The sequence below is a fragment of the Spea bombifrons genome, chromosome 9 (genome assembly GCF_027358695.1).
Source record: "Spea bombifrons isolate aSpeBom1 chromosome 9, aSpeBom1.2.pri, whole genome shotgun sequence".
NCBI lineage: Eukaryota > Metazoa > Chordata > Amphibia > Anura > Pelobatidae > Spea > Spea bombifrons.
Window position 1 is genome coordinate 10,397,768 of NC_071095.1, and position 26,486 is coordinate 10,424,253.

The following is a 26,486-nucleotide window of genomic DNA, read 5'->3' on the forward strand; positions in this document are numbered from 1 at the left end:
GAATGTGTTTATCGCATTTTACTCGTAATAATAATAACATTAATGTTACTTAATGAGATAATAATTATCTTTCTATGTTTACATCTCATAATGAGTTATGATTTCTGATGACATTGCTTTTATTAGGGAAATATTTATTTTTTTATCCCTAAAATACAGTGTAGAGTTCGAGCTTCTCTGCCTGGTACTGAAAAATACTGGAATCTTAAAAAAATAAAGCATTACAATTAAAAATGTCATTTTTTTAAAAAAAAAATATGAAATCTGGACAATAACCAAAAAAAATAAAATGAAGGGTCAATGGAAGATGTGGGCATTTTTCAAACACAAAATAATTATTTTAAAATAGTAATAATTTTAAATTGTCTTTGAGTTAATGGGAAGTATAATATCTATTCAGTCATTCTGACTCATAAACTGTCCAGACATTTCAGCAGAGGATGTTGCTTCACCTTGTAAAAAAATATATATTTGTTATTCTGGAAGTTAAGTAAAGACATGTAGGACTATTCGCAAAAAAAAATTAAATAAAAAAAAAATAAAAAAAAAAAATACTACGAGTCAATGATATCATTTTATAATTGCCAGGAAGTTAGAGCAATTGTGACATCACTGGAATAAAATGCCCCAAATGACCTTTAATAATAACGGCAGAGCATTTAGAACTAACATCTGGTTGAGGCTTGCAGCTTATGTAAGCTTATTTCCGACAGAGGTTATAAAATTTTGCTTATATTTTATATCAGGGCAGTGACACAAAAGACAATCCATCTAAAAGAGTGCAATTAAAACTGGAGTCCATTAGATGCTGGCATAACACCAAGGGTGACCAGTCCTTGTTCTAAGTGTCTTCTGGAAATAAAACCTGGCATGACTCACTTTTCATCATTTTTGTTTCCTAGTTAAATAACAAAAAAAAAAAGTAAAAAAATATAAAATGAATTATAAAAAAATATATTAAAATGGGTATAAATTGAATTCCAAATTTTTCTATTTTATTAATAATATAATAATTTTAATACTAAGAAAATAACATTTGAATGATAAAGAAACTTATTATTTAACCTTTTTTTTACATTATAATAATTACTATATTATAATTATATTATTATATTATATTATATTACTATCTTATTATATTATTATATTAATTATATATTATATATTAATATATAATTATATTGTTTCCTAACAAATAAAAATATGAACTCTCTAGCGATAAATTTTTAAAAATGTTATAACAAAAGTCTGTTTAACCATTGTTTTTTTTTTTTTTTTACTTTATAATAATATACAGTTTGCTTTTCTAATTCACATTCTAAGAGCCCAACAAACAGAAAAAGTGAAATCTCTAGCTATAAATATTTAATGATATTAAAAAAAAGTTTCATATAGAAAAAAGTTAAATGTTTGATATTGAACACCGCACTGCAACAGCTAAAATTAGATTTCGTTTTTTGTGATTGAATTTAGAAGTTCTACCAAAAACAAGTATTTCGATAGCGGCTGTATTTTAAACATCCCTAAACTTGTTTCTGAGCGCTACAAAATTTGATCAGTTTGACAAATTATTCCAGTTTAGATTCCAAATTTGAAATTGCTCTCTTCGCGATACAATGTATCTATTGGTTTACAATCAATGGGGTTTTTTTTTTTTAGGGCACAAAAAAAAATGAAACGTACGTCATGTGACAAAAGTGAGCGCACACGCATGTAAACGAGCAATGGAAACGCACAATAATTCGTTATCTCGTAAGAAGATTGGGAAAAGGAAGGGTCGTTATAAACACAATGAATTTTGAGTTGCGGTATGAAGGAAAAAACGTTTTCTGATTCTAGAACTACACGGAAAAGGAAGTAGGGAGGGGAGGATTAGTACAATACTAAGGAACGCTGTCTTTCAAATATTTTCTCTGGTGCGGAGATATTTATCCCTCTTTTTTGGGGAAAAAAAGAGAAATTGTTGACATTTTTGTAAAAGGTAAACCATCTTATAAAAAGTATAGCTTTGCTTAATTTAAGGATGTCTGCGAGGATTCAAACATAACTTACTGTAAGCCCTCTTCCCCTCCAGTTCATCTATCAAAGCATTTTTAATCTTTCATGATTGGTTTAATAGATTAGCCAATCGGTACAAAGGATACTTGTCATTAGAGTTGACCATTCCCCACGGACATTGGATATTTTCATTACCAGAGGTGAATCCAATCAAATCACATCGCACCGGAGAGCTGAAAAGCAGTGTCCCTCGATTGATTTTGTAAGCAATTTATAAACATTAAATCATTTATTTATATAATTTAAACTACCATATATGGTAAATTAACCTTTTTGGAGTTATTGCTCTGTAATCCTGTTTGCCTAGGGTCTTTGGTTAATAATTTTTTCTGGAAATCTAGACGTCTATAAAAAAAATTTTTTAAAAAACACCAATATACCATGCTACAGTGTTTTGGTGAAAAAACAGGACAGGAGGTATTGGAGATGTCTCATCGCTTCTTCAGGAGAAGGCATCTCAAATTGTTAGCTGGACCAGGAGAAGGATGGGCTATTTTTTTGGGGGGGGGTTGCTTGCACATTTTCCATCCTCCTTTAAAAAAAAAAATTTGCCCTATAAAATGACTTTTGGGGCCAAAATTCCAGCCCATATTTCCCCCAAAAAAGTTGAGCATCGTTAACCTAGTGCATTTTTGTGTTGGCTTCTCTCCTGGTTTTCACCATAAACGTTTCAACGAACAAACCCCAGCGTATCTCGGGAATTAAGATACACTGCACACCTAGTAAAAAAAAATCATCTACATCTACCCAAAAGAAAGAGAAAACAAGATCAATATCTATAAAATTCCATAATAACGGCTGAAACTTACTTTGAGTGTTTTTTACTTGAGTTGTTCCAAGGTTAGCTGTATGAAAAAGAAGTCCCATTTTGTTTTTCTTTTTTTTTTTTTTGGTTTTGTATTTTTGTTGAAAAAAAACAGTCATTGACATAAACATAAAACATTTAAAAAAAAAAAATTCAAGCACCTCCAACGAACAAAGTAAACAAAGAGTGAGTCATGGTGGAAATAAAGCACTAAGTGGATCCATGGAGATGGAGATGATAGTTATGTGGTTATTTCTTAAATACCAGGTGATTTCAAATATCCTTTCAGAGGAGAAAAAAAGGTTGGCTATGAAGGACATCCGGGAGGCAAGCAGTGGATGGGGTAAGTACCTCGCAGGAAGCAAAGGGGGTTCTTTCTTGTCTAATTGTTCCGGGGCCCCAAGTGTCTTAATAAGTTGACATGGAGAATAGAGAGAGAAGAGGGTAGGGCAGACGCAGACACAGGCCAAAATACGTTGGCGGCTCGACGTATAGTCCAAAACGATTGTGCCCATGTGTAACCGCCTAGCGGATCTCTTTAATCACCAGAATTACACAAAAACTATGGCCATTTATCCAGAACAAACTGCAGGTCAGATACTGCTACGCTGGCTATTTCCTACCATCATTAGATTTAGATCCTCAGCTTTCAGGTTAACGAGAAACGGACCCATTTCCCAACTGGCAACCTTTCGGCATCTCATTCAAGTAGAGCAGAGGAAACCAAGAACACACAACATGGTAAAAGAAACCGCAATCTCCGACTCGACAACTATTCAGCTCATGGGCTCATCAGATCGCAGGTCTATGGGACATGGGGGCACTAAATGCTCATCACCTTGGCAACAATACATTTCTACTATTCTATTATTACTACTGGTTATTGTGTTACATTGTATTCTTTATACATTTCTACTATTCTATTATTACTACTGGTTATTGGGTTACATTGTATTCTTTATACATTTTTACTATTCTATTATTACTACTGGTTATTGTGTTACATTGTATTCTTTATATTCTACTATTCTATTATTACTACTGGTTATTGGGTTACATTGTATTCTTTATACATTTCTACTATTCTATTATTATTACTGGTTATTGTGTTACATTGTATTCTTTATATTCTACTATTCTATTATTATTACTGGTTATTGTGTTACATTGTATTCTTTATATTCTACTATTCTATTATTACTACTGGTTATTGTGTTACATTGTATTCTTTATACATTTTTACTATTCTATTATTACTACTGGTTATTGTGTTACATTGTATTCTTAATACATTTCTACTATTCTATTATTATTACTGGTTATTGTGTTACATTGTATTCTTTATACATTTCTACTATTCTATTATTACTACTGGTTATTGGGTTACATTGTATTCTTTATATTCTACTATTCTATTATTATTACTGGTTATTGTGTTACATTGTATTCTTTATACATTTCTACTATTCTATTATTACTACTGGTTATTGTGTTACATTGTATTCTTTATACATTTCTACTATTCTATTATTATTACTGGTTATTGTGTTACATTGTATTCTTTATACATTTCTACTATTCTATTATTACTACTGGTTATTGTGTTACATTGTATTCTTAAGTTACATTTGTGTCACCGTGCCACATGAACAACAAGTGGTTTTCTGCTTATATATTAAAGATGTTAAGGTGGGGGAAAAACAGATCACAATACCGAGGACATTTAGAAGTGAAGGTAATCGTGGGAGGAACAATGTATGAAAACTTGTAGGAGCCCACCAGGGACCCCCACACTCATTCCTCCAGTTATGTCTTCGGTGTAAACGTCTCATCTTGCGTATTGACATTTAATGTCATGACAATGATAAGCAACAAAGAAATGGGTTTCCTTTGGCACTTTAAATATTTTATAGTATTGTGATTCTTATCTTATGCCATGCAGAGAATTAGAAGGTAGGCACAGGGACAAAAATTCCCAAAACAAAACACAAATTTAATTTCTAACTACTTTGCCTTAAGGTTCCAGAGAGGAGAGCGAAACTCCATATTATGAAAAAAAAAATGTTTACGAACTAAATTATATTAAAATTATTGCATGTAGGAAATATTATTTATAATAATGATATTTATTTGATGTTTTTTTATTCTGTAACACACAATGTTTTGGGGGGTTTTTTTTGCATAAGTGTAATTATATTAGTGATGTTTTTAAGTTTTGAGTTGTACTAAAACAACAGAACTGGGCTCCGTGGAAAAGAAAATTCTGTATTTTTAGTTACTGTCATAGAAATTCCTCCTTTTCTCTCGCTAAGGCTGCCTCAACCAAGGTGAAGAGCTACTTAATGGGATTGGGCAGGAGTATTATAATTTTATTTATTTATTATTATTATTATTATTATTATTATTTTATACATACCAAATAATAATATTAATAATAATAATAATTTAATAATAAATAATTATGTTGTCTTTCTTGTTGTTTAATGCATTATTTATTTCAAATCCATATATAATGTTCTTTTTAATTTGTGACCACGGCTAGAAGCATTGTGTAAGTAAGCTAGCCTGTGAGATGATTAAATTGACATTATTTTACACGCAGGCTATTTAAAGCTGGATTTACTCCTTCTTATAGCTCCCTGCTATGTTTTCAGCTTTTTTTTATTGTGTTTTAGAATTGTACAAATTAATGTTGCTCATTTTACAAATGAAAGTATGTTTTTTTTCTGCAGGGTTATTGTGACTTCAGTTTGAGTAAAAGTGTACTTTGCATGCACTGCAAACAACAACCGTTCACAGGGAAGCGTTACGAGATCGAAACACGAGGCCCAAATGTTTTTTTGTTTTGTTATTGAACAAGAAATAAAATCCACACAAAAAACTTTAAAATGTTTGTACACTGCATTCAAAACCATAGTCTTACTCTACTTAAAAAAGGCATGCTTTAGGTTTGAAGGGGAATTCCCACTGACAAATGAAACTCTACGTAGGAACGGACTTCATTAGCATCGCCATAAAGCATCAGCTCAGTGTGGTGTGTATTAAGGGATCGCCATCCAAAATATCACATGACTGACATCCAAGTCTCCAGATAAAATGAGTTTATTGGGAGAAAATTAGATAAAACCATTTTTTGTCAACACGACTGACATTACTGTATACACTATATTGTGTTTTTTTGTTTTTTCCCCTATATATGCACCTGCGCCCCATACATTTCTGGTTTTCTTGGGTTATATTACTGTATACAGCGCTGGGGGTTATATTACTGTATACAGCGCTGGGGGGTTATATTACTGTATACAGCACTGGGGGGATATAATACTGTATACAGCGCTGGGGGTTATATTACTGTATACAGCGCTGGGGGGTTATATTACTGTATACAGCGCTGGGGGGTTATATTACTGTATACAGCGCTGGGGGTTATATTACTGTATACAGTGCTGGGGGTTATATTACTGTATACAGTGCTGGGGTTATATTACTGTATACAGCGCTGGGGGTTATATTACTGTATACAGCGCTGGGGGTTATATTACTGTATACAGCGCTGGGGGGTTATATTACTGTATACAGCGCTGGGGGTTATATTACTGTATACAGCGCTGGGGGTTATATTACTGTATACAGCGCTGGGGGGTTATATTATTGTAGACAGCGCTGGGGGGTTATATTACTGTATACAGCACTGGGGGGTTATATTACTGTATACAGCGCTGGGGGTTATATTACTGTATATAGCGCTGGGGGGTTAAATTCCTGTATACAGCACTGGGGGTTATATTACTGTATACAGCTCTGGGGGTTATTACTGTATTCAGAGCTGGGGGGTTATATTACTGTATACAGCGCTGGGGGGTTATATTACTGTATACAGCGCTGGGGGTTATATTACTGTATACAGCGCTGGGGGGTTACATTACTGTATACAGCGCTGGGGGGTTATTACTGTATACAGCACTGGGGGTTATATTACTGTATACAGCGCTGGGGGGTTATTACTGTATACAGCACTGGGGGGTTATATTACTGTATACAGCACTGGGGGGTTATATTACTGTATACAGCGCTGGGGGGTTATTACTGTATACAGCGCTGGGGGTTATTACTGTACACATCACTCGAGGTATAAATGTATAAATATATTAGATTAAAACATAACCTCAGTGAGATAATTCTGTTTCTCTGGGCGTGGAAGAGCCGCACAGCAAAGTAGGAAGGAATTTGGCCGGATAGAATTTAAAGCACCGCAATAGAATTCACCACATGCCAAAGTCACGGCAATGAACATACCTGAGAAATTCCCAGGGATTGCCCCATCACTCACCCTCTCCTGCTCCACATGGGAGGCTGTGGGGGAAAGACCCGGGTTAGGAGGGTGGGACCGGCCCACAGCAGGTGGGAATAGCGGCAGGAGCAGGCAAGTCTGGGAGAAGATTGGCTGGATCCAAATGCCACTTCCTCCCACCCAGCGCCATCTTTGATGAGGGCCAAAAATGGCAACGACCCTGGGCCACGTTTTACTGTAAGGGCCACAGCAATTATTCCTAAAGCCCTCTGCTGTTGCCTCATTTCCCAGTCTACCACCCCCCGAAGAACTGCATCACGACCAATATTAAATACTTTGCCATGCTGATTTTTTTAAAAAAAATATTAAACTTTTTCAATATTCATTATTCTTCAAGGTACCAAACAATGTTGTAAAATTATTTGTGCGCTGTTGGTGTCGTCCTACATTGTTGACCTAAATAATATGTTATAATTCTGCTTCTTAAAATTTGGGGATTTTTTTAATTATTTTCACCTGGGTATGTAAAAATAACCTTTATGGAACATAAATGCAATGGCTGACGTTACTAAAAGCACTGCATGCCACACACACGAGGCGCCTGAATTAAATAAAAAACACGGTTACCTCTCGTTGAGTCATCTTCAATGGGTTGTTTGAACAAAGTAATGTCTTTAAAAGTACACAGAAACAAAACAACTTTGTCGTGCTCGTTTCTGATGGGGGCAATCTGCATATAGAACCACACCGGAGTTCCTGTAAAGAAAATATTTCATGGTTTTAATTATTCTACATGAAAAACAAAGCATGAGGGCCTCCAACTGAAGAAGACTTAATGGGGACTTTCTCTAATAATCCCGTTTTTTTATGCGTTCTACACATTCTGGGCCACCCTGGTGTTCCCTAACCCAAATGCACAATGATAACACCCATGGCGGCCCCGTCAACCTCATAAATAATATGTGCTGGGGTAGCAGTCATGTATTTGTGAAGTCATTGCGCTAGGCTTGACCCAGGACACTTCCCCGTTGATCAACCATGGCTTGAGTTCCTTCTACCATATGCTGCAGATTTAATTGTCTTAGGTCTCCCTATCTTCTCCGCCAACCTCTTCCGTTTCCCTGTCTCCTTTTTTCCTTTCTTCATCAGCTTCTCCCCAGCTCCATTAACCAGGACTCCAAGAGCACGGATTTGCGGAGAAAGAGAGGTGCAGAAACGCTCTCCTTTCCTCATGGAGTACTTCTGCAAAAGGACGGAGCCACGGAGACCGCCTCTCCTATGCTTCTCCAATCGGGGAGATGGTATGGCTTGTACAAAAGGGCGGAGCAACAGAACACACCACAGGGACAGCCTCTACCCCATTCCTCCAATCGGGCGAGAGGGTGTGCATGGAGGCTCCGCCCCTTTGCGGAAGCTCTCCAGGAGGCCAAAGTCACGGTGTGAAGGTAAATGGAGCCGATATAGAGGAGAAGCGGACCAAGAAAGAAGACAGAAGAACAAGAGGAGGCAAGAAAAAGGAGCAGAGCCGTGGAAAAGGAGACGGGAACACAGAGCAAAAGAAAAATTAGCCCGAAACGTTTTTGGTCCCTTTGCACAAGTCTACCCATCACTGTGCTGGAGCCTCGTATTTGTACTCTTTACAGTCGCCTATCAATGCCATGGAAATTAGATAATTATGTGCATTATTAATGCGAGAAAATCCAGACAGCTTCAAAAGGCCCCAAAACACACGGTGAAGAAGTCAATAAAAACCAATGAGCTCTTTAAAGACTTTATCGACACGAGAAAAAACAATCTTTATTTAGTGCTCTAATCCACTTACAGATAATCAATAAAGGGAAGTCTTTAAGCGACCCCAACATAGAAGAAAATGCTGTTAAGAGTTTAACTTCTAGATTGTTTTCTTCAAACATGGAGCCATATTTAGGGTAGTTACCATGGAGACTGACGGAATATTCCTTTCCGATTGCAGCGGAATTCTGAATATGACTTAAGAATAGAACATCCGAATAGATCTGTTTGTTGAGTCTATCAGACATATAATGACGGAAGATATCTGGAGGCCAGAAGACATCTCAGCCAGCATTAATATACAATCAAGGCTTCCCCCCCCCCCAAAGAAGCAGCCTTGCCTCGGTCAGCAAAGAAAAGATGCCCTTGGCTTAATAAGTGCTGGGGCAAATCCGAATGCAAACGATTATTAGTAGAACAATATCTCCTAATGCTTTCCTGTCTACTTTAATTATGTTCTAAAGGAACCTTCGCTTAGAATTCATTAAAACTAAAAAGGGCAAAACATTGGGGGTTACCTTTGGGGGGGGGAATGTTCCGGGTTTTTTTTGATTAGTAAAAAAAATCACATAAAACGATCCATGTTCAGGAATTCCCATTTAAATCTGAAATATTTTCAACGGATTCTGTTCAAGATACAAAATAACCAAAGCGGAGCATTTTTAGATACCTACTGCTTTTTTTGTAGAGAAGAACTTCGAAGCAATTGGACTCGTAATTCTCGAACGTCTGCCTGACCTTTTCAATGGTTTTCTTGTCCGTAAGCTCTCCGTACATAAAGCTAGAAAGGAACACACAATCACTGGTAACGCAACACAATTTTTACGTTTATTTAACCCCTTAAGGACAATGGGCGGTCCCTAAACCCATTGAAAACAATGCATTTTGAGCCCGTACATGTACGGCCTTTGTCATTAAGGGGTTACATTTTATTTTACCAGGAAAATACAGTAACAATAAAAGCGGTTGGCGCACACTGTTTAGAACTCAAATACAGCGCTTGTGATTTCAATAAATTATCCAATTCTTGCTGCTTCCTATGGGAATTTATTACATTCCGAACATCAAAAAAAAAACCTCATTTGTTCAAAAAAAAATTCCAATTCCAAAGGTTTTGATCGATGTAAATGAGATTAACGTACATGTAAACACCTGGATTCAAATAACTTGGAGAGAGAGAGAGGAAAGCACCAGCTTTGAGTTGAAATACAAATAGCTCACAGAACAGAATGATATATTACACTTCGACGGGGTTTTTAATGTTTTCACGTTTAGGATCTGTTCTTTTTTCATGTTTCATGTGTTTTTAACCCCTTAATGACAAAGCCCGTGCTCAAAATGCATTGTTTTCAATGGGTTTAGGGACCGCCCATTGTCCTTAAGGGAGTTAAAGTCAGCACCAATTAGTCTGTAACATTGTTTCTATTATCTTTACTGGAATTGCGCAATCGGATTCGTGCGCTTCTAATACATTTCCGGTTAAATTCGTTAATTTGCTCCAATATCCAAAAAGGAGGAGAGAGACCCCCCAAAATAAACTGAAACAAAGGGGAAAGCTCAGAATTTTCATTTGAAATTCATTGGGTTTTTTTTCTCACTCTCTCTCTCTCTAGTTGTCAGAAAAGGAATTGACCAAAACCAAAACTCTTTACTTCATGTATCCGTTTGTCACTTTGGGTCTCGTCAGACCCTTTGAATATACGGACGGTTAGAAGCCCTGTGGAGATTGTTGGCGCTCTATAAACGCATAGTATGGGAGTTTGGGCTATTAGATGATTTCCTTTTTCTTTTTCTCCTCGTGTGTAATGTAAAGAAATAACAAACCATACCGCGTAACTATAAAATCAATATTAACTCTGCGCGTTATCGCTCTCTATAAAAGCATAAACATTTTCGTGTAAACACCGCGTCCCGGAGCACAAATCCAGTGGCCTAATTACCTTGCGTTGCTGCATCTCTGTCTCCCTTGCATCTAATAATAAGTGCGCGAATCATAAATATATGTAAATAGCGATGGCATGGGATTCATTAGCCGAAAAACCTCACAAACAGAGACCGTAGTTGTAAACAGCCAACAACATCAAAAGGAATGCGACTGATTATTTAAGGGAAGAAACATTTTTATACTGGGCTCATAAAAATAGTAGTAGGATCCTTGGCACCAGGAGTGCTTCTTTTTCTGGGGGAGTGGCTCCAGAAATGGGTGGGGCTAGATGCATGAAGGGGCGGGGCTGGTCCAAGAGAGCCTTTAGGGGGTGGGAACTGGTCGGGGAGCAGGAGATTTAGGTGGGGAGTGGGCGTGGCTATACTGCGCTACTCTACCCAGAGAAAACAGAAACTGACCCGGAGACCTAGGGAAGTAGGACTTCACCCGGAGACTCCTGGTCAAGCCCAGAGAGTGCCTGGATGACGTGAGCTGATGAACCGAGTTTTTAGATGAATTGCTAGTAACTTTTTACATCTCCATGATGGCTGGAAACTCAGGGGCGATGTGAAATCTTGGTTTGCCTGCCACTTGAAATAGGAATCAAAGTCAAAACTCAATAAAAATCACCCGAAATGTCACATGACACCCAAAGAGACAATTCTGAAGTGTAGGAAATGTCAGATGTAGAAAAGCTCTAACTGAAAAAAAAAATGGAAAATGTCAAAATATAAAATATTTGGTCTTCAAACAAATGTACATTTATAATTATTTAATTTTTTTGCAGCCCTTGGTTTTCTTGAATTGAGCCAGAATTGAGCGAGATATGATATTTCTTAGGCTCGGATATAAAATTCTGCATTATTTACGGTCATCAGAATTTTTTTTTTTCTAAGCCGCTAAAAAGAGGTCACAAGTGACAAATCACACGTGATGGGCAGAAATTTCTTACTATTATTTCAAGCCTAACCCGAGGCAAACTGTTTCAGCCGCTTCCATCGCTGGAAATCTTTCTCCTTCCACTGAACACGCTTTAACGGTAAAAAAAAAAAAGCCCCAGCTCGTTGGATACCCCCCGCTCCGTTTTACCGCAGCGCAAGTACGAGAAAGCATTAAACTGCTCGGTATTGATGGCTATGCTCCGTTGTAAGCAAGTTATCCTTGTTTGTGGAAAAATAAATACTTAAAAAAAAAAAAAAAAACCCCCACGGTAGCCGCTTTCCTTTAAAAATAATTACGATTGTTGAAATTCTCAGCAGAAAAAAAAAACATAAAAAGCAATTTTGAGTTGAAGATCAAATTTAAAGAAAAGAACAGTTGGAATTGTTTTTTTTTTTTATGCCTCGGCTTGTAAAATGAACATCAGAACCATGACAATGTTATCAACCAGCGTCGCTGCACAGACGGCACGCGAGACAAGGTCCTTCGGCTTTTTAACCTTCTTGTCAGAAAGGAACTTAAGGCGTTTGTTAACGGTGCGGCATGGCTGCCAATTTGGCTCTTCTGCGGAGGAACTCAAATCGATTTGCCGTTTCCTTAGGGGGCTTCCAAATTGATACTAACAAAGTTCGCAGGATGATCTATTTTGCTACTTATCTTTTGTTGCTAAATTGGATACGAAGCGGCGGTTATGGAACATATCTGATCATATCACAACGTTTTAACAGCAAGCATGGGTTTGATGTTCCTAGTTAGTAGAAATATGTAGCACACAACAAGCTAGTCGAAGAGTTATGTGTGGTCATTAAAATGTAAGATCCTTCTTGTGAACTTGTTTGATAGTTATACGTTATCCATGGTGATTGAAAGGTAAGGTCCACCTTGAGATGTTTTTATAGTTCTAAAGTTATATATGTTCAATAAAAGATGAGGTTCGTCTTAAGAACTTTTTTATAGTTCAGTTGGAGGATGGGGGAGAGGACGTCACCGGAAGCACCGGCCATATTTTATACATTACAAACACATATATGCAAACACATTTATTAACAGAAGTTTATAGTAAAAATAAACATACCTGCAAGTACTGCTTTTCTGCATGATGTCAGCTCTATGATACCCAGAAAGCTTGCAAAATCCGTCATTACTATAAACTACAGGCCAGTCCACAATCTGTGCATTTCCCAGCAAGAAACTTGACTCTGGAGAGAGAAAAAAAGTAATTGTCGGAGGAAAATAAAACAGAACAATAACGATTTAATTTCAATATTGCTTCCAGCGAGCATAAATAGAAAGCAATAAAAAGTATGACAAGCAAAATAATAGAAATGAAAAGTAATTAAAATAGCACACAATACAATAATTAAAAACTTTACAAAAAAATAAAAAAATGAAATAAAGTGAGCAAATCATAATTTAGTTTTAAAAAAAACACATATTTAATCAAACTCCCTGGGAAAATATGGTATAATATATTATAAATCCGCTCATGAGCTTCAGACAAATGATTAATATTCCAAATATTCAGAAAATGTTTAAGGATGTACGAACTGACCAACAGAGAACAGCATAATTAATTAAGCAATGCGCTATTTTGTAACCTTTAAATAACATGATTATTTTCAAATAATTACTCATTTTCAAATGCTCAATAAGCTAATCTGAAATGAATAATGCAATTTGTATTCCACAGGAATGAGTAAGCATGAATATAATCAACTGATTATAATTTTTTTTATTCATTTATTACATTTTTTATTTGTTTTTTTTTAAATTATATTATTGACCTTTAAATTAATTACTGTACTGTACTGTTGAAAATTCCGAATCAGCATTATTTTGTCCCATTTTTTTAAAAAAAAAGGATCTTGTTTGAGTTCTAGTTCTTAACATCCTCGTGGATTTAAAATAAATAAATAAAAATAATAAAATAGAGAAGAATTAGGTTAAAGGATTGTTATTTGCAGGAGAGACAATTGTATAATACGGTTATACAGGGCCGTGGAGGGGCAAGCTGCAAATATATCAGTTGGTCTCAATAGATCTACCCTATTTTTTTAAAGAAAATATATAATTGATTAACAACTATTTATGGATAAATATATAATCGCATCCAACTCGCATACTAAAACATTTTAACGCTTGTTCGATGACACAGAACCATTAAGTTATATAGCGTTGAATTATCAGAGTAATTTATAAATTATGTATCAATTTATACATTATCAGAATGTAGAGAGGAGAATAGGAAGGCGTCAGCTCCAGACTGTGTGACCCTGAGAATCTGCCCCTTCACCCCGAGACTGGGGCAGAATCAGGGTCAAACCTTGAGAGTTCCCAGGTATGGATATACTGTGGGTATTTTATTTGTTGTTTGACCCCTATGGACACTCACATTGTACCATCACATTGAAAATCCTAATATTAAATTAAATACCATTAAATTAAATACCATTTATTACACGTGCAGCATGGAGTTATTATTTTTTGGGATGCAAGGCCACCATCACTATGAAACTCCATAGAACTTGAAAGAATTGTGGCCCTCATAAGAAGCGAGAAGATATTTAACCATATCTTAAGTAGAACACATTTAAAAGACAAATTAAAGTGATTTATGGGAACATTCCTGAGCCGGCCAAAAATTGAATTTCTGCAATTAAATTGAAGTGGATGCTGATTTTTTTATTAAATATATTGTTCTTAGTATCATTTGCCATAGAGACTCTGTCTACTAGATATGATGCAATTCTGTTTTCATGAATGCGTTCCCCATCTGACATGTAATTGTGTGTAATTAGTATTTTGTTTTCTTCCCCTGACAATTAGTCATAGATATGTCACCATGTTTGATGTCATAATATTTTCACAAAATTATTTATGAAAAGTTGATTCATTGGATGCCAGAGAACTACCAACTCATGGAACATGGTGATAATCACTTCTATCTAATCCACTGAACCCCTAAAACCAAGGTAGCTCACCTAGTTTTAAATAGAAATAGAATTTCGACCTTGAATCTAGATGGCAGTCAACTTGAAAAAGGTGTCCAACTTGACAAAACCAAGTTGACTTCTGAAGAAGCGGTGAGTTGAGCCATAACATTGTTAAACTCATTTGGGTTGCAACATTTCACGGGCAGCAACGGCATACAAGCTGAACTCAACATCCTTCGATGGGAAATACATGGTATCCGCTTGGCCATCCATTCAACATCACTCAATGGGACGGTCATGGTATTCACTACGACAGCCACTCAACAACACAAAGTTATACTTGTGCTCAACAGATGAGTTTCTATCCATGTTCTCATAGTTGAGTGCTGTTGACCAGTCTCAAGTCATTCATGTTACTTCTGATGTTCTACTGGTGCCTCATATAGTAATACATTAATCTGCGCCTACCTGATACCTACTTAGATGAATATATATATATATATTTTACAAATGCTTTAGTAATGTATGGGTTGCTTACTATACGTTTAAAGAGCTCCCTGACCCAAGGCAAGAACTGAATTTAAAATGATTCAATATATTTTTGTAATGAATAAACACAAAAGCCTCCTATATCCGAGGCTTTGAAGCTTGCCCTTCTATTGTGAATCTACAAAGTATCACGCTCATCAGCAAACAGATCAGTTTGCTTTGTTTCTAATAGAACCTGGGGGTTAAAAATAACCATAGAGAGAAACGCAAAAATATTGAATGATATTATAGCCACTGTTTTAGAACAGCTAAGATCCACACTCACTGGCCACTTTATTAGGCACACCTGTTCAATTGCTTGTTAACACAAATAGCTAATAAGCCAATCACATGGCATCAATTCAATTCATTTAGGCATCTAGACATAGTCAAGACAACTTGCTGAAGTGTCGGCTCTCCAGCAAAGAGATTCATAGCGTGTCAGGCTCCCGGCAGAGATCTGAAGATTGTAACCTGCAGATCGGAATTTATGATCATATTTTCACATTACATTTTTCAATTGTACTAAACAGCAGCCTTTAGATTGCATTGTATTTTTGCCTTCCCCCGCCCCTCATTGCCACAAAAAAATTAACCTCTTAAAGCCCAGAGGGAAATTCTGCCAGCCATGGTTCCCTCAGAGATTACCTCCAAAATGGGGGTTTTTCTCTCCTGAGTGCTGGATAATTAATCTTTGTGAGTCCAGAGGTAGCCCTCTCCTCGACCTGCTTTAAGGTTGATTAAATAGAAAAAAATGATTATATAATAAAGTTTTATTATTCTCAAAAAAAAATTTAAAGAAAGGGGACGTAAGTGACTTTGAACATGGCATGGTTGTTGGTGCTAGATGGGCTGGTCTGAGTATTTCAGAAACTGCTGATTTACTGGAGTTTTCACGCACAACCATCTCCAGGGTTTACAGAGAATGGTCTGAAAAAGAGAAAATATCCAGTGAACGGCAGTTGTGTGGACGAAAATGCCTTGTTGATGGCAGAGGAGAATGGGTAGACTGGTTCGAGATGACAAAAAGGCAACAGTAACTCAAATAACTCAAAAGGGGTCCAACCCCAGCGAGTGTATATCTGTAGTCAGTTGTGCAACTCATTGATAAACAATCACAAGAGCCTAGAAACTTTTTTAATATAAAATATTAAAAAGAATGGACCAACAATTACAACTTTAATGGCTATTTTTCACGCAGAACTAAGCCTTATGAGCAATTACAAAACCGGAATACACCCACGGAAAAAAAAAAACAGCTAAAACAAATTACAAAAATAATAAAACATACCTTTTAATTCCAACAATATTTATTCAGCAAGGAAATCAATGAGATTATTATTTATCTTAAAATAAATAAATTAATAGAAAAAGCCCCCAAAAAAAACTCATTCAATATTTTTGTAGATTTATTATGTGTTTAAAATTAATTTTTAAAACATCTCTGGAAGATTTAGATGTATAAAAAAAATTAACTCTACAACTGATAATGTCAAGTGAGGAACAACTGCTTAATCAGTTTCCAAGGCAATCGTGGAATAAAAGATAATGGTACATTATATCAAGATATTAAGAGTATTCTGGAAAAAAGGCTTGCAGGGAGGAGGGTTGCGGTAATTCATTAATGGTCTTTTTTTTATATATATATATATATATATATATATATCTATATAGGTTTAAGAGGAAATTCCTAAATGAGTGGCTTTGCTTTTCTTTTTTAAAACTGAAATCTAGAAGCGTGAAGACTTTAGTCTTTTTGATGAAAAAATGAATCCTGCCTTTATGATGTAACAGATCTACTGTATTACAGTCGCGAAAAATGCTAATTTGATATGAAAGTATGTATTTTTGTTCTAAAAAGGAAAACATGCTGTGAATGATTCTGGACCACCGGCTGTGAAGATGTTTAAAACCCGTAGTTGATGTCTTTTTCTATAAATTATATATAATTTAATGGAGGTTTAAAGGTCACCGGGCCACTAACACTCGTTGAAAGTGAGTTTTTCTAAAAGTTCTTGGTCATATCCAATAATTTGCCATACTTTGCCTCTCTAAATGACGTGAATTAGTCTAGAAAGATGTAGAATCAGTTAATGAGAGGCTGACTTGCTAGCGGACCCCACAATATTTGTAGCCCCTCAGACACCTGTCACCTCTTCCGTGATGATTCTTCCAGATGGAAGCCACCAACAAACAGTTATCCCGCAGTTTGCAATCCTACCTGACCAATGACGTAATAACTAAAGTATCCAATCACATCTTTAGTTTATGTAAAGTCTTTGAAGAGATAAAAAAAAATTTAAAACTGCGTAGGTTTTCAACTAGAAAATTATATTAAGTAAGAAAAATAATTGAAGCAGAGTTTGAGTTTGGTTCTAACTTCATCTATCAAACAAAATAAGTAAAAACGTATACAATATATCAAAAAAAGAACAATCACATTCTATGAGATCACATACTGAATATATAGGGACATGAGATGTTTTCTGTGTCTCTCCAAACAAGATTGCACTTTTTTAACACCCCAATGGGCAGGGGGTCAAAGATTAAAGCAGGGGTGTCCAACCTGCGGCCCTCCAGCTGCTGCAGGACTACATCTCCCATACTCCTCAGCCAGCCCCTTAGCTGAAAGAGTATTATGGGAGATGTAGTCCTGCAGCAGCTGGAGGGCCGGAGGTTGGACACCCCTGGATTAAAGTATCATTTATAGGTAAGCATCTTTTATGTGTAAACCCCCAATCAAACTGGGAACAATGTAGGGGTCTTAAGGTTTATTAAATATATTTTTAATCCCTCCATGTCAGTTAGCAGTGCATAGGGGAAGCTTATACGGGGCATTTAATTTCTCAGGTTTATTTAATTACCACCACCGTGCGAGTGGAGAGCAATTGTCGGCCCCTTTGGTTAATAAGTGTGTACTTTCTTTATATATTTTAATGTTACAGGGGGTAAATGTTGTGAGTTACAGGCAAGAACAAGCAAGTTTACATCGAACTCGCATGGCCTTACCTGAAACTCGCAAAATGTAAAGTTGGAAGCACTCACAACTAACAGATCGTTGAATTTGGGAGCTGTGATGTAAGTGTTGGAAAACGAGGATATGTAACGGGAGACGAGTCCGGTCAGCTGAGTTACTTAACTGACTACTTGACTTCTTAGTGGATAGGCAGAACATTATTCAAATGTTCAACAATATTTTCTTTCATCATTTCTAATGAGTAATTGAGTTTAATTTAAACATACATGGAATAGGCATATTGGACAAGATTAAGAACTGAATAACATCTGAGAAAACGGGCAGACTAGATGGGCTGAAATGGGTCTGATCTGCCAGCAAATTCTAGTTTTCCTTAGATTTTTCTATATTCTAAAATTAAAAATGGTACGAATCTTTTTTGCATTGCAAATTGCTCATTCATCATTAAATACACTGATCTGCATTTAACAAATTGCACTAAAATTGATCTATAAGCCCCATTAGAACGGAAACTTATTGGGCTTCTGCAACACCTGAGTTAGTTTAAGTAATTTTCTTCTTACGCCGTACATGAACGGAATGGATATACATATTCATGAGTCTCCTGGTGACATTGTTACCACACATTGTATGTCGATTAGATGGGAGACATGCTGTCAAACTCTGTTACGCCCACTCAAGACTTTATCGCCGTTTGCCCAGCAACTGCAGCGCAAGCACTAAATTTAGATTATTCTATATTTCCATGAACGTCGATAAACGCGTAGCTCGCAGAAACGTATGAATGGAGAATATGAATTCTGTATTTTCCACCCCTTAGGGCATTTGAGTCCCATGCTCTCATTGAAAGTAGCCCCCAGCGCTGTATACAGTAATAACCCCCAGCACTGTATACAGTTACAACCCACAACACTGTATACAGTACATTAATGTCTGTCGGCATTTTGCCCGAATGAACTCCCTTTATCTGCAGACCTGGCCAGTGCTGTCAGTCATGTGATATTTTGGGTGACTTTCCCAGCTCAAACACCACACTGAGCTGATGCTTTATGGCGATGCTAATGAAGTCCGTTCCTCCATAGACTTTCATTACTCAGAGTGTCTGCCTGGGTGATTAAGACTGAGACATTCATGCATTCCCCACAGAATAAAAACTCAACCAAACGACTAATATGCAGGTGCTACCTGAAAACATTATATTTTGGAGCAAAAAATACTAGTTTAAAAAAGAAAACCGCGCCATATTTTTTTTAATTTATTTTTAATTTGGTACGGGAAATAACAAAAATGGTGGGAGATCCCCTTTCTTGGATTGCTGGTAATTCAAATTTTAATGGCAACAAAGTTGTGTATTCGCTCTGTGAATTTGTCCTCGTCTCTCTATCTACCCTAAATCTCGCTCAGGATAACTCACAAAATTGTTCTTTAGCATTTGAGGAAACGACAAGAATATTGGTCCAAATACAGAAAGACTAACGCCAGAAGGTGATAAACATCACCGGAGCATGTAGCTAAAAGTTAAATAAATGGCAAATAGGAAGCATCCCGGATGTAAATAATGGGAACAATTACCTTATCGGGACCTTTGGTGGACGATAAAACACTGCGTTATTGTCTTTACTCTGTATCTGTCTGTCCTCCCGGGCCGGCCTGCGGTCTCATCGTACGCAACAATGATCAGAAATCTATTAATTGTCTTAACACAGAGATGTAGCCGTCAGCAACTCAAACTCCATCATAGAGAATTCCAAGGATGATTTATTAAAGAATCCATAGAATTAAACTGAAAAGAAAAGTTTAGCCATCAGACCCATTCAGCCCGTCTAGTCTGTTCAATCAGGGGGTCCTGGAGCAATTGCCCTGTATATTCTATATAATTCTGTATAACACCATACACTTACACAAACATGCAGACACACTCTAACACCTTACACATACATACACACACACACACAGTCACTCTAACACTATACACTTACACAAACATGCAGACACACTCTAACACCTTACACATACATACACACACACACACAGTCACTCTAACACTATACACTTACACAAACATGCAGACACACTCTAACACCTTACACATACATACACACACACACACAGTCACTCTAACACTATACACTTACACAAACATGCAGACACACTCTAACACCTTACACATACATACACACACACACACAGTCACTCTAACACTATACACTTACACAAACATGCAGACACACTCTAACACCTTACACATACATACACACAGTCACTCTAACACTACACACTTACACAAACATGCAGACACACTCTAACACCTTACACATACATACACACAGTCACTCTAACACTACACACTTACACAAACATGCAGACACACTCTAACATCATACACATACATACACACAGTCACTCTAACACTATACACCTACACAGACATGCAGACACACTCTAACATCATACACATACATACACACAGTCACTCTAACACTATACACCTACACAGACATGCAGACACACTCTAACATCATACATACACACAGTCACTCTAACACTATACACCTACACAAACATGCAGACACACTCTAACATCATACACATACATACATACACACACAGTCACTCTAACACTATACACTTACACAAACATGCAGACACACTCTAACATCTTACACACACACACACACAGTCACTCTAACACTATACACCTACACAGACATGCAGACACACTCTAACATCATACATACACACAGTCACTCTAACACTATACACCTACACAAACATGCAGACACACTCTAACATCATACACATACATACACACAGTCACTCTAACACTATACACCTACACAGACATGCAGACACACTCTAACATCATACACATACACACACACAGTCACTCTAACACTATACACCTACACAAACATGCAGGCACACTCTAACATCATACATATACATACACACAGTCACTCTAACACTATACACTTACACATCCATGCAAGCACACTCTAACATCATACACACACACACACAGTCACTCTAACACTATACACTGACAGGTACAGTATAGAAATACACACATAATATTCGGCCCAGAACCCGACTTATTTACAATGTGCCCAAAAATGGTGCCATGAAATACGGGGATGGCATTCTATTTTTTTTTTAAGTCCCAGTCTAGCCCTGGATAAACTTATGAATACATTATTAATTACCCCTGTGAAAGACACGTTTACATGGCCAACCAAACAGCGAGCATAGTATCTAAGCCAGCATCTTAACTTTACGTGACTCCAAGGAACATAGAAGTGGAGTTCATCTTAATCAAGCCCCGTAGGGTTAATGATATATTAGGCGATGCCTCGTTATGCCTCTGAATCGTGAACATATAATTGGGATCGACACGTTTTCCACTGCAAGGGCTGCAAACGTCAAGATGTAGAAGATACTATTAAAGAAGACCTGTTATCGACAAATAAGAGAAGGACGGGGCCATGTTGGGTCTGGGATTAGAGGCCGCTGTTCTATTACCGTCCACGTCCTGCACAAAAAAACCCTTTTTATCTATTTCTTAACCAATTTGCTGATCCAGCGTATAGAGGAAACGTATTACGTTAAATCAATGGCTGCCGACGGGTAGCTCTATGGCCATTCTAGAACAGCAAAGACGGATGACGTCTGGCCGATGGGTTTCATGGGAGCTTTAGATGTTCAAAACACAGAAGCAGTTTAAACATACATTTTATGTCCGGAGGACAAAACCTCAACAGATTCGTCATTTTATTCTCTACTCCGAGGGTTTAATTAGAAAAAAATTACCGAAAAACTGTAAAGATGTTTCTATGGCAACAACCTATCAGCATCAGCTTTTGTGTCACATGCAAGTTAAGCATTATGCCTCTGCACGTGGATCAAATGCACAAGTTTAATAGGCGTAAAAACGAAAGAGGCAAAATTTCACATGGTTAAAAGACTAGTTATGAATTTGGGTCTCCATCGGTAATGGGAATAATGTCTCTACTGCTGTAATTACGTGAAAAAGCATTCAAAGCAACAGATTACGTGAAAAAACACCTTTAAAAAAAACCCCTACAAACTATTTTTACAGATCTTAACATAATGTACAGGCATTTTGTGCTCCAACAATTTCTTTGAACGGATTTTCTCTCCTATCCAAATATTGATGTAATTTTACATTTAACAAAATCCAAATATTATGCAGAATTGCCTCTCATTCCATAAACGCGCCTTTCGGAACATTGGAAGCAGGGTGAGATTGAGTACATTATAAATATGCATGGCGCAAAAACTATTCCCGATGGGGTAAATTACTGAATTATAGAACATAGAAAACATGTACATGTTTAAAATCCCTCTCATCCTCACCCCTGTTTAGACTGAAAACATTTCAGTGAATTTCCCTTGGTTCCGCATTCCGCATAATAAGTGGAACAGCCTCCCAGCAGAGGTGGTAGAGGGTAATACAGTGAGGGTATTAAACATGCATGGGATAGACATACGGCTCCTGAATCTAAGACGAGACCAACGACTGGTTAAGGTTTGAAACGGGGAGACTAGACGGGGGCCGGATGGGGCCGATCTGCCAGCAATATATATATTATATATTTTTATATTATTTTTATTTATTTTTTTCGGACAGGACACCCCCTGCATAGAATTCTGATGCAATAATTAAAGCGCGTCTTTTAACCCCTTAAGGACAATGGGCGGTCCCTAAACCCATTGAAAACAATGCATTTTGAGTCCGTACATGTACGGGCTTTGTCGTTAAGGGGTTAAGAATTATCTCCCTGCCAAGCCGAGCTGCATTAATAAAGAAGATTCCGGATCCCAGTTGGCTTCGGTTTCTGTTTCGCGATAACGCGCAGAACGTTTGCAAACTCTGCTGTTTTCCCGGAGCCGCCGAATCTTCCCTTGTTCTTTATTAAAATTGGGACGGAGATCCCCGGCTGAATTAAAATGTTAATCAAGCTGAGCACCTACCGGCTTTCAGCAAATGAACTTAACGAAAAAGGGGAGAGGAAAGAAAAAAAAAAAAAACGGATCCCATAAATCTCCGGCGGATATAAAGAGCCGGCCACGAAAAACACGCAGGCGTCTGATTTATGCTCTAGAGCTTAAAAGAAAAAAAAAATAAAAGGAATCGATACAGATGCTGCCAGGGGCCACGTGGCCCCCGATCTCCTATTTTCCGCCCAGGAAACGCTAATCTGTTCTATTTCTTAGCATACGTCATAAAAAACAACTAAGTCAGGGGTTTAAATCTCATTTATTTCTAGAATTCAGCTGATTTCCAAAAATCTATAATAATAAATTCGAGGAAACTCACTGGATACGATATAATCGTCTAAGAGCTGCTTGGAAGTGTTTCTCGTGCCACTTGGTTACTTTTCAACCCGGGAGCCAAACTGAATTTTAATTTTATACTTTACGAGGCGGCCTCATAACAACGAACTCCACCAGGATCGGCCCCCATCCGGCCCCCGTCTAGTCTGCCCCTTTCACCTGCTGTAAAGACTCAAACCTTAATCAGTCGTCGGTCTCGTCTTAGATTCAGGAGCCGTATGCCTGATCTCATGCATGTTTAATCCCCTCGCTGTATTAGTTTCTAATAATAATAATAATAATAATAACTAATATATTGGAATCACAATACTGCTACTACACACTGATCCCTACCAACTATCTTGCAATTCCATGTCAGTCCCTACGCTGGCCCAAAGGGTTTGGACCAAAACACCTGCGTGAGCCGCCGAGACAGCCCGGAATTCCATATAAAAGCCGATTACTCATTTATTGTATAGACAGCTGAATGTGACAAAACTGTCAAATTTTTACTGATGCAATATATATGATGCCATATGGCAACACGTCCGCTCCAGATGACGGATAATCAGGGGACAAATGGATCTGCCACATCACAGGCAAGCCGGGGGGGGTTTCTTTTAACTCTTTCTCTGCCAACTGCAGGCTAAATGCACCTCTACGCACTGCAGGAACCGATCGATTCATCAGTGACATTGTGGCAAAATTGATTTTTAATTGGGGAGGAGGGGGTTAATACAATAAATCAATAGAAATAATTCAAAATACATTTATACAATTGTTTTATGTGTTTTATGAGCTGGAGAAAAGTAAGAAACTTCACAAAAGAAGACACAGGGGGGAATTATGAGATATATTAACCCTTGCAGTACATGCCGGCGTTCATAGGGTGGGAATAAGGCTACGTGAGAAATCTTAATGCGCAAACATCATTAAGTTCATTGACTTATCCTATAGATACTTATTACTTATATCATACCGACGACAAAAAATACATTTATATAAAATATATAAATATATATGTTTGGATGGGCCACAAAAAAGCAATTCTGCCATTATTCCACGCAAAGCAATAGCATGTAATACATTTTAATGCAAGACAGAGTCTTATAAATGAACCCATTCTCCAGGACAATAAAGAACTGCTTAAGAAGAATGTTTTGGACGATTCTACAACAAAATTTTACGTACTTCGTCAGTATTTTATAATAATGCTAATGCATATATATATACATATATATATATAAATATATATATATATACATACATAAACAGTATATATATATAAATGTATAATATACACAAATCTTACACACTTATTTTATAGTTAAATATATAAATGTATATAAATATTGTTATTAATAATCTATATATATATATATATATATATATATATATATATATACACATCTATAAATATGCATACATAAGAACATATGACATGTGTAATATATGAATGTTAGCTTCTGGTCTATCTCATACACATACTGTTCTCTAGGATATGATTATATATATGAATGCTGTATAGATTATATAACACTGCAGTGTCCCCCAGTCTGTAGGGGGGGCAGGGGGTTTAAAGGGACCCAGATCTGGGGGGGTCTCGTCCTCCTGCCCCAGCTCTGTACTGGGAGTGAATCCAGCAGCTCAGCCAAAACTTTCCGTAGGAAGCAGCAGCTTCCCCAGACAGGGGCATCTAACCCCAGCAGACCCAGGACACCGGGGCATTCCGGGCTAGCAGGGAGAGCACAGGCAGGGGCAATAAGGCAATTGCTTACAGGGTATTTCTGGTCTTTTTTGGGGTGGCTGGAGGTAACTTGGGGGGTTGTGGTGATGTTGGGTAGTTTGGGGGGTTCGGGGCGATGTGAGATAGTTTGGGTGATCTGGGGTAGTTTGGGGGGTTGTTTGAAGGGTGATGTGGGGTAGTTTGGGGTGATCTGGGGTAGTTCGGGATGATTTGGGGGTAGTTTGGGGGGATGTGGAGTAGTTTGTGGGGGTGTGGGGCAGTTTGAGAGGACGTGGGGTAGTTTGAATGGTGATGTTGGGTAGTTTGGAGGGTGGTATGGGGTAGTTTGGGGAGATGTGGGGTAGTTTAGGGTGATGTGGGTAGTTTGGGGTGATGTGGAGTTGTTTGGGGTGATGTGGGGTAGTTTAGGGTGATGTGGGGTAGTTTGGGGTGATGTGGGGTAGTTTGGGGAGATGTGGGGTAGTTTGGGGAGATGTGGGGTAGTTTAGGGTGATGTGGGGTAGTTTGGGGTGATGTGGGGTAGTTTGGGGAGATGTGGGGTAGTTTGGGGAGATGTGGGGTAGTTTAGGGTGATGTGGGGTAGTTTGGGGGTGACGTGGGGTAGTTTGGGGGTGACTTACCGCTCGAGCGCCTGACGATGTTCTCCAGGAAGGTGTTCTGCGGAGCCACCAGCCCTCGCTTTCCCCCCGGCATCCTGCGCTCGGGCGGCGGGTGGGCTGAAGGCGGAGAGGCTGCGGAGGCTGGCGGTGTGCGGCTCAGTGTCCGGGCTCAGGCAGCGCATGGTACCGCTGGGCTGAACACGGCGCTCCGGAGAGTCAGCTGGCTGCCGGCAGCACCATGGACAGCGACCCGGGCAGGCAGCGCGGAGGGGGAAGCTCCGGCCCCGGGGACCCTCACTCTGGGGCTTTCCAGGATAACCCCTCCAGGGGCTTGTTCGGTGTGGGGTGTTAATCCGTGGGTTCTGTCAGCCGAACTTCAGCAGGTTCGGTTCGTTCTGTTGGCTTTTTCAGGGTAATTCCTGAGTGGGACCCCTGGGAAGGCTCTCTCCTTAAGCTGTCTCAATGGGCTGTCTCCGTGCCCCCCCCTTTGGGTGACCCCTGTCAGCGAGTTTTGGAATTCCTCAGTGGGCTCTCCGTGGGCTGTCTCCGTGGGCTGTCTC

The 26,486-nt window shown here is 37.9% G+C and overlaps 1 protein-coding gene across 1 annotated transcript in view; it reads right to left on the reverse strand.

The window, feature by feature from the left end:
• Positions 1–26,056, reverse strand: part of KCNH5 (potassium voltage-gated channel subfamily H member 5) — an 81,442-nt gene extending 55,386 nt beyond the window's left edge. Inside the window, exons 1-4 of the mRNA XM_053475454.1 lie at positions 25,948–26,056; positions 12,884–13,007; positions 9,620–9,726; positions 7,782–7,910 (exon numbers count right to left, since the gene is read on the reverse strand). Coding sequence (XP_053331429.1) covers positions 7,782–7,910; positions 9,620–9,726; positions 12,884–13,007; positions 25,948–26,020 — 433 coding nt within the window. The 5' untranslated portion in view covers positions 26,021–26,056. The remainder of the gene's footprint in view (positions 1–7,781; positions 7,911–9,619; positions 9,727–12,883; positions 13,008–25,947) is intronic.
• Positions 26,057–26,486: the final 430 nt, after the last annotated feature.